The 9442-nt window shown below is 49.4% G+C and overlaps 1 protein-coding gene across 3 annotated transcripts; it reads left to right on the forward strand.

Moving 5' to 3' along the window:
* The first annotated feature begins 5036 nt into the window (after positions 1–5036).
* LOC125517248 (ubiquitin-conjugating enzyme E2 22) lies at positions 5037–8875 on the forward strand. 3 transcript variants are annotated; one of them, XM_048682426.2, is made up of 7 exons: positions 5037–5190; positions 6913–7015; positions 7129–7273; positions 7514–7600; positions 7724–7836; positions 7946–8049; positions 8306–8875. In XM_048682426.2, the coding sequence occupies exons 2-7, from the start codon at positions 7013–7015 to the stop codon at positions 8619–8621; spliced, it is 768 nt and encodes a 255-aa protein (XP_048538383.1). In that variant the 5' UTR covers positions 5037–5190; positions 6913–7012; the 3' UTR covers positions 8622–8875. The 3 variants fall into 3 exon arrangements, with proteins under 3 accessions (XP_048538383.1, XP_048538385.1, XP_048538382.1); XM_048682428.2 differs by having other exon boundaries at positions 5038–5190; positions 7523–7600; XM_048682425.2 differs by lacking the exons at positions 5037–5190; positions 6913–7015 and having other exon boundaries at positions 7102–7273; positions 7523–7600.
* The last annotated feature ends 567 nt before the right edge of the window (positions 8876–9442 follow it).

Below are 9442 nucleotides of genomic sequence, written 5' to 3' on the forward strand. Positions count from 1 at the left end.
TTTTACCGGAGTACCGGGAGGTTACCGGAAACCCCCGGGAGCTATATGGGCCTTAGTGGGCTTTAGTGGAAAGGAGAAAGGAGCAGCCCAAGGTGGCCGCGCGCCTCCCCCCTCCCCTAGTCCTATTAGGACTAGGAGAGGTGGCCGGCCCCCCTCTCTCTCTTTCCCCCCTCAAGGAGTCCTATTCCAACTAGGATTGGGGGGGGGAATCCTACTCCCAGAGGGAGTAGGACTCTCCTGGCGCGCCACCCTTGGCCGGCCAGCCTCCCCCCTCTAGTCCTTTATATACGGAGGCAGGGACACCCCAGAAACACACAAGTTGATCCACGTGATCTATTCCTTAGCCGTGTGCGGTGCCCCCAGCCACCATAGTCCTCGATAATACTGTAGCGGGAGTTTAGGCGAAGCCCTGCTGCTGTAGTACATCAAGATCGTCACCACGCCGTCGTGCTGACGGAACTCTTCCCCGACACTTTGCTGGATCGGAGTCCGGGGATCGTCATCGAGCTGAACGTGTGCTCGAACTCGGAGGTGCCGTAGTTTCGGTGCTTGATCGGTTGGATTGTGAAGACGTACGACTACTTCCTCTACGTTGTGTCAACGCTTCCGCAGTCGGTCTGCGTGGGTACGTAGACAACACTCTCCCCTCTCGTTGCTATGCATCACATGATCTTGCGTGTGCGTAGGAAATTTTTTGAAATTACTACGAAACCCAACAATGTTTTCATGAATATATTTCTGTTCTTGATCCTATCTTGCAAGTTATAGTCACCTACTACGTGCTATGATCCGGCAACCCCGGAGTGACAATAGTCGAGACCACTCCCGGTGATGATCGTAGTTTGAGGGGTTCATGTATTCACTAAGTGCTAATGCTTTGGTCCGGTACTCTATTAAAAGGAGGCCTTGATATCCCTTAGTTTCCAATAGGACCCCACTGCCACAGGAGGGTAGGACAAAAGATGTCATGCAAGTTCTTTTCCATAAGCACGTATGACTATGTTCAGAATACATGCCTACATTATATTGATGAACTGGAGCTAGTTTTGTGTCACCCTATGTTATAATCGTTGCATGATGAATGACATCTGACATAATTATCCATCATTGATCCATTGCCTACGAGCTTTTCACATATTGATCTTTGCTTAGTTACTTTTCCATTGCCACTCTTACGATTGCTACAATACTGCTACTGTTACTTTTGCCACCGTTACCGCTACTTCCATACTACTTTGCTACTAAATACTTTGTTGCAGATATTAAGTCTTTCAGGTGTGGTTGAATTGACAACTCAACTGCTAATACTTGAGAATATTCTTTGGCTCCCCTTGTGTCGAATCAATAAATTTGGGTTGAATACACTACCCTCGAAAACTATTGCGATTCCCAATACTTGTGGGTTATCAGTAGACGTGGCAAACACGTACTCGTCGAAGGTGTAGCGCGTGCTAGGATGAAATGTCCCAGTCCAAGCCCGAGTGACCACACGAGTGAGGGGTGCAACCACCGCCGGCGGAGCCGAGGGGGAGACCGACGAGGAGGAGGTCGACCCGGTCTCCGATGACTTCGAGGGGTCCGTGACAAGAACACACGAGGGGGCACCCGAGGGGGCGTCGGAGGCCGCGGCGAAGGGAGCACTCTCGGGGGTACCCGAGGGGGCGCCCAAGGCTGAGTCGGTGGGGGCACCCGATGGGGCGGCCTCACCCGAATGGGCGCCGGAGGCCGCGGCGGCGGTGGCACCTGACGGGGCAGCCACACCCGAAGCACCACGGGTGGGGGCGGCCGGTGCACGGTGGGAGGGGGCGGCCGGTGCGGGGAGCGCGGGCAGGGCCAGGCACAGGGCTCGGCTCAGCGAAGGGTGCGGCTCGCCGTAGGTGGTGGCAGGGGCGAGCCGCGCTGTAGGAAGCGCCAAGGGGGATGGTACCGGCTGAAACGGGAACACCAACTCATCAAAGTACACGTGCCGCGATGTATAAACACGGTGGGACACTGGATCATAGCACCGGTAACCTTTGGTGTTGGGAGGGTAACCAAGAAAGGTGCAAGGAACCGACCGGGGGGCGAGAGTTTGTGAGGAGTGGTGGACGCAGTGCTAGGATAACAGAGACACCCAAAAATGCGACGACCATCATAAGATGGAGCCGCACCAAAGAGGAATTGGTGAGGAGCATAGTTCCAGCGAGGACGACACGACCAGATGTTAACGAGGAGACTGGTCGTGGAAGAGCAACGTGCGGACGCAGTCGTTAAGAGTGCGAATGACGCGCTCGGCGCGACCATTTTGATGGGACGTGTAAGGACAAGTGAGGCGAAAAATGGTGCCATGAGAAGCGAGGAGGTTACGGACAACAACGTTGTCAAACTCTTTTCCGTTGTCAGTTTGTAGGGCAAGGATGGGACGACCAAACTATGTGGTGACCTAGGAGTAAAAAGCGATGAGTGTGGCAAGAGCGTCAAACTTGCGATGGAGAGGAAATGTCCACACATAATGGGAAATATCATCCAATATCACCAAATAGTATGGATAACCCGTGTTGCTTGCAACCGGGGACATCCAAACATCACTATGCAATAACTGAAACAGAAAAGTGGAAATGTGTGTAGACTCGCTAAAGGGAAGACGAATGAAAAACTCTAAAGAATTTGACGCAAAACTGCGGAGTTGAGGTGACCGAGCCAGGCGTGCCAAAGGTCGACGCTAGCGGCAACGGCGGGTAGACGGGCGGCGGTGGCGGCAGAAGGATGCACCGGGTAGAGCTTGTCGTAGCTATCACATCGGTGGAGTACCATCCGTGTACGGGCATCCTTCACAGAAAAGCCAACATCGTCAAATTCAATAGAAATAGGATTCTCACGAGCAAGGCGACGGACAGAAACAAGGTTGGTGACTAAGTCAGGAGAGACGAGAACATTCGACATGTTAATAGGAGTAGAGGTGGAAGGAAACGACATATGACTGACATGTGTAATGGGTAAAGAGGAACTGTTACCAACGGTGATGCGAGTGGGAGTATGAACGAGAGTGGAAGACATGAGGTTACCGGGATGAGCTGTCATGTGAGCAATGGCACCCGAGTCCATGTACCAGTCACCGCCGCCACCATAGTTGCTAGGTGACGGAGCCGAGTGCAGGGCGGCGAGCAGGGCAGGATCCTACGATGGCGGCACCTGGGGCGGGTAGAACCCACCATAAGGAGGCGCGAGGGCGGGGCCATAGCCGCCCGTGGCCGACGATGCAGGGAGGGCCAGGTAGCGGGCGGCGCCGGGCGTGGCGAGGTACGCTTGATGGCTCGCCGGACGGGGCCCAAGGATGCCCGGGGCGGGAGTCCGAGGAACCGGCATCGAGTATGCGTGAACGACACCCGTCCACGGGTTGGTACTGTAGGTCCATGGTGGGGTGTCCTGCTGCTGACGAGGGGCCTCCTCGTTTGCCTACTGCTGCTGCTTGCGCCCACCCCCGCGCGCCGCCACCCTGCGGCTGCTGCTGGGGGTAGCGGGAGGGGCGAGGGGCACGGACGGGAGGGGAAGAACCTCGTGGGCGCGGGGCGGCTGCTGCTGCCGGGACGCAGACGGGGTGTTGGCGGCGGTGCGCCACGAGAGGTGCCGGCGGCGAGGGCGTGGTGCTGCACACGCTTCTTCACCCCTTTCATCCGGCGCTCCTCCAACCGCAAGTACGCCACAAACTTGGGAAAGGAGGGCTCCGACATCAAGGTGAGGTTGGAGGCAGCGTTGCCGAAGTCCTCGTTGAGGCCGGCGGTGAGTGTGCTGAGGAGGAGGTCGTCATCAAACTTGGCGCCGATGTCATGGAGTTCATCCGCCAATGTCTTCAGGCGGCGACAGTAGTCATCGATGGACTGTTCATCCTGATGACAGTCAAAAAATTCCTGCTGCAGAAAAACGCAGCGCTGAAGCTTGTTGTCGGTGAAGAGGCTGTTGAGCTTGACCCACACAGCGCGGGCGTCATCACCATCGCTCACGACCGTGTGAAACAGGTCCTTGGAGATGGTGGTGAAGAACCATCGGATGAGCGTAGCGTCGATCGCGGTCCACTCGGAGTCGCCCACCATGGCGTGAGAACCGACGGTGCCGTCAACATGATCCACGAGATTGTTCTCGTGGAAGAGGAGCGAAAATACGTCTTCCACACGAAGTACGTGGAGTCGATGGCATCGAGGACGACGGGGACGTGTTTGTGGATGTTGATGTCGCGGATGCCAGCGGGGTCCGGCCCGATGAAGGGGTTGGAGTAGGTGGAGGGGTTGGCAGATTCTGAATTGAACTTTCTGGGAGAGACACTACACATGTTCAACAGGAAACGCACACAAAAAACGAGACTAACCCGGACTAGACTAGCCTGTTGTCATTTTTTCTATTTTAATAAAAGAAGAAAACTCCGTGAGCACCAAGCGTCTGAGTCAAGACTCGAACCCTGGTGGGCTAGCTGCAAACTACCGCGCCTTGCCAACCAAGCTACGCTCTATTCTCACAGAAAGCACACAAAATAACCCAGAAAAGATAAGAGGATTACACACAAGAAAGGAGAACCGGAGTGGTGGGGGAGGGCAGAGGGAGAGTGGTGGGAGGTGAGACGAAAAAAGCTGAATAAAAATAAATCAGACGAAATTAAACCGTGAAGGGAAGCTACCTAATGAGACATTACCAGCAGAGATAAACGGTCCATGACCACCCGGCGATCCACGTCGAGATGCAAATTCAATTCAGAATCTGCCAACAACTCAACACAACAGGCGCCGCTCTCATCAATCAATCAACCCCGTTCGTCGTCTTACCACCGTTTCCTTCCACAATCTGATCGGTGGTCCACAGCCGATCAGCGATCCCGATGACTCATCGCGCATCGGCATCTCCGTCCCCGCTGGCCGCAGCTGCCATAATTTCAAAAGTGCGCGCCTAGCTGGCGGCGCCGTGGCACGGCTCCAACGGCTATGCCGCCGACCGTTCACGGTCTCACGCTCCAGGGCCCCACACCCGCGCTCCCCCGCGGACGCGGTGATCCGGTGGCGACCCCCTACAAGTACACCCGCTCCGTGGCCTGGTTGAAAGCCACGTCACCCCCTCCGCCCCCAAATTCCACGGGCTCGCGCTCCAATCATTGCGACGCGCGCCGCTCCGCTCCCCTCCCCGCGACTCCGACCCAGATTGGCCGCTCCTCCCCCTCCTCCTCCGGTAAGCGGCGGCCCGCCGATCCCTCCCCCGATTCGTCTCTCGCTGCGGTTTGAGCCGATCTGTTCCGGGCCGTTTCGTGGCTCTCGCGTGCGTTGCCTGCTCGTGATCTGCTGGTTCAGTTCGATCCGCGGTAGGGTTGGCGGATGTCGGGGTCGATTTTGGGGGGGCTTGGAGTCTGGGCGAGTGGTGATTTTGGATTGTCTCGGCGGATTGTGCAGAGAAAGCAGGCGGGTGGCGGGGTTTTGCCCGTTCTGTCAAGCGAGGCGACGAGTGGTTCGAGATTTCTAGTGGGGAGTTCGCGGTATTGTTCTCGATTGGTATTCGTGTGTGCAAATAGACGCGTACTTTTGTAGAACCACATGGTAGGGGGCGGCGATCTGTAAGAAGTCGAGCTACTTGGTATGGCACGGGTTTCTTGGGGAGAGAGCTTGAGTCTGGACAGACTTGCTTTGTGGTTCATGCGAGTCTGATATGTTAGTTGCAGCCTGCAGAAACAATGCTCACAAACCGAGAGGCCGGGGGAATTGATGGTTTTAGTGGGGAGTTCTGCTTCTGATCTTTAGATGTCCATGGAAAGAAGAACCGGGTTAACGAAAGTGCAAGCAACTTAACTCTGGGTGCAAGTAGTCTTCACCTGCAAGCATAGTACCTTGTGCTTAGTTCAATCGAAACGCCACACAGTCAGCTGCACTGATTACCTACCAGTTTTATGATTTAATCGCTTCCTAAACAATGCAAAGATGGCTAATATGATCTGTGCGCTCTTGCCATTATGCTTGTTACTGCATTGGAGCCTGAAGCTAATTGCTATGTTGGTTCCCCTTTCCTCAATCACTGATCGTGATGGCGGCGTAAAGTTTGAGAAATAACCCTAGGGTTTGGGTCCTATGTATGTGGGATTAGACAGCTAAACTGCCAATGGCATGAATTAGACAGCTAAACTGCTAATGGCATGATGTGCATCACCAGTCAGGCACTATTTAGTTAGGAAGTCATTTAAATCAAAGAAGGCACATGTGAATGTGATGCTATGATCAATGTCTAGCCATTCGTGCATACAATCCAAGTCCTACAGAATTATTTTGGCAGTGCAATTTGTTCTTTAGATTGTCGTCAAGCCGCAACAGTAGATACTTGATTTTCAAAGGTCATCTGGAGAAAAAAACTGTATCTAAATAAGTGAAAACAGAATGTTTTATTAAGATAGAAACATGTGTGGTTAAAAACAATGCTCTTTTAGGAATGGATATTACAGTATGGATGCTTAAATCAAACTAGCCATGTTTTGTGGAAAGTGGAAAACAACGTCTGTGTGGTCAAACCCAATACTTGTAGGTTGAAAATATTAACTTTGCTAGTCACCACATGTAACAAAAGTAACAGACAACAGGCAAACATACAAAGAGAGCTATTGAAAATTTTCTCCCAAAAATCTTAGAAGAAAAATACCCCTCTCGTTTGAATGTAGATTCCACCCACTCGTACCTTTCAGCCTTTCGGCATTTATTTGTATGCCTTAGAATTTGAGAAATGTTTGCAGAAGCCATGTGTGAAATTAAGCATAATAATTGTTGCTCATAATATCTTCCATATGAAATTTGAAAATTGTAAGTATAGTCTCTTGGGCTTCAGACATATTATAAAGTAACTCATTCTAATACGCTTGCTTTTGATCTCTTGGCATCGTTTGCCAACCATGACGCTAACTGCTGTTTCCTGTAGGCTGCATCTGTTATCAGAAATTTATCACTATTGTGGAAGAACATCTGCTCAGTAAAGTTGCTTGCGAAGCCAGAACAAAGCTATTTGCCATCTTGCTTCCATGGTGATTATTACAGTTCATTTTTCATGGCAAATGTTTTGATGTTCATGACAACATTCTGCTAGGAAGATGTGCTGTTAACATGATTTTAATGTGGAATGTTCATGTTTATGAAGGCAACCAACGAAAACCTCCCACCAAATGTCATCAGGCAATTGGCTAAAGAATTGAAGAATCTTGACCAGTCACCTCCAGAAGGGATTAGAGTGATTGTGAATGACGATGACTTCACAAGTATTTGTGCAGATATAGATGGCCCTGGTAATGTTACAATTAATAGGTTTTGATGGCTTATAAACACTAAAATGGCTTATAAACACTAAAAAAATCAAGATGTTTCCCTCTTTTGTTATAATTTTTCCATGTGTTTTTCATATGCTGCTAGTGTTCATAACTGAATACTGAAAAATTTGTTCATTTTGTAAAGAATTATGTCATAATCTGAATTTGTAATTTTTTTACTTCTTCATTATACTGTTTAATGGAAAATGGATATTGGAGATGATGCAGGCGGGACTCCGTATGAGAATGGGGTTTTCCGGATGAAGCTAGTCTTGTCCCGTGACTTCCCTCAATCCCCACCGAAAGGTCTGGCTATCTTTTGCGCGCCATTTATTTTTTCTGCTCAAGTGCTCATGAAATGAAAGCCTGAGAAGATGCATCAACTTGATTATTTCTTGGTAAATATTTAACTTGTCCTTCACTTTTTAGGATTTTTTGTGACCAAAATATTCCATCCAAACATATCGAGCAGTGGTGAGATCTGCGTTAACACGTTGAAAAAGGATTGGAATCCTACTCATGGATTAAGGCATGTTCTACTGGTAAGTACATACTACAACAATGTTTGGCCCTAGTTTTGCTAGGGGTAATACATACATCAACTGTAATTATCGATTTATAACTGTCGGTTTCTTTTTAACATTCTAAAAGGTGGTGAGATGCCTACTGATTGAACCATTCCCAGAATCTGCGCTCAATGAGCAGGCTGGAAAGATGTTACTTGAGAACTATGCAGACTATGCTCGGCATGCAAGGTTACCTTTTGACTTTTTATCGAGCATCAGTGTATCACTTTGTCAATATAGACAAGGGACACCTAGCAGACATCTCTATCTGCCTTCACTTTATATGGGGGGTCCCTTTTTGAGTTTTTCTTTCTGCTTGGTCAAAATTTAGAGTATTGTGCCTGTCTAGGTGACTATGGATGTGATGTTTTTTCTTCTTATGCCATTGCTATAGCTTTTTAAAAATCAGAACACTTATTAACTGTCTACACTGCACTATATGCAGGTTATACACCAGCATTCATGCCCTCAAACCTAAGACTAAGCCCAAGAGTGGCACTATCTCCGAGTCGACTTCTGTAAACGTGGATCAGTCAAGCACAACAAATCTATGCGAAATTGCACCATCGGCTCCCATGGCTTTATGTGCTACTGCTGCTACCAAAGTGCCAGGCTCAAACTCGCTGGATCAGAATGCTCCCGCTGAGCCCACTGTTGGACCATCTACGGCATTGCCCAAGAAGGAAGGACCTGTTGCTACAAAAGGCCCAGCTGATAAGAAGAAGATGGACGCCAGGAAGAAGAGCTTGAAGAGATTGTAAGCAAAATGTTGGGGAATCGGAGGTGCCAGATGTAGCACAGATGAATGAATATTGGGCTCCAGGTGACATGAGAGGCAGGTGCCAGATGTAGCAGACGAGTGAATATTGGGCTACAGGTGACATGAGAGGCATCGGGTAAACTGTTTTGTCACCTGCAGAAATTATGTCGAAAGAATGTGAATTGTATATCTTTGCATCAACACTTGTGTAATGAAAATTCTCCCAAAGAAGGCTTGCCTTCTCTATTCAATTAATTCATTCTCTTGAGAAAACTTCTACTTGTTTTTACCGTATTTGAGCTCATTTGCAACTTTTTTTTTGAGGGAATCCTTTGCAACTAACTATCAGATGATAATCTATATTGACAGATGAGAAGTTCTTTTTTGGGGGCAAGTTTACGGATGAGAAGTTGATGCCGTATTGTGTTTCTGGGAGAACAGAGCGGCGTTTCTCCACCCGAGATCCTTTGCTCCCTGTGTATGAACAATGAATCCGAAACAAATGGTAAAAAATAAAAATAAAGTCTGAATTTGTTTTACACTAAAAATATGATGATAATTTCTAGGAGCTTGTAAATTTTTGTGCCGAGATGACTTCGGGGGAGCTCTGATTTTGCTTTTCAGCGACTTCTCGGCATGATTTTTTGCAAACTACAGAAAATTTCATCATCTTTAGTGTAAAAAAGCCATTGAATTTACTGTTCATCTGGGAGCAGATGAGCTCGAGATCAGCTCCTGGATCCTTCTTAGGGCTTCCTGACTCATCATTGAACTACTGGACAAAGCATGGTAGGGTCAAATGTCCATCTGATGGAATCTGTC

The sequence above is a fragment of the Triticum urartu genome, chromosome 6A (genome assembly GCF_056163025.1).
Source record: "Triticum urartu cultivar PI428250 chromosome 6A, HENAU_Tu73, whole genome shotgun sequence".
Taxonomy (NCBI): Eukaryota; Viridiplantae; Streptophyta; class Magnoliopsida; order Poales; family Poaceae; genus Triticum; species Triticum urartu.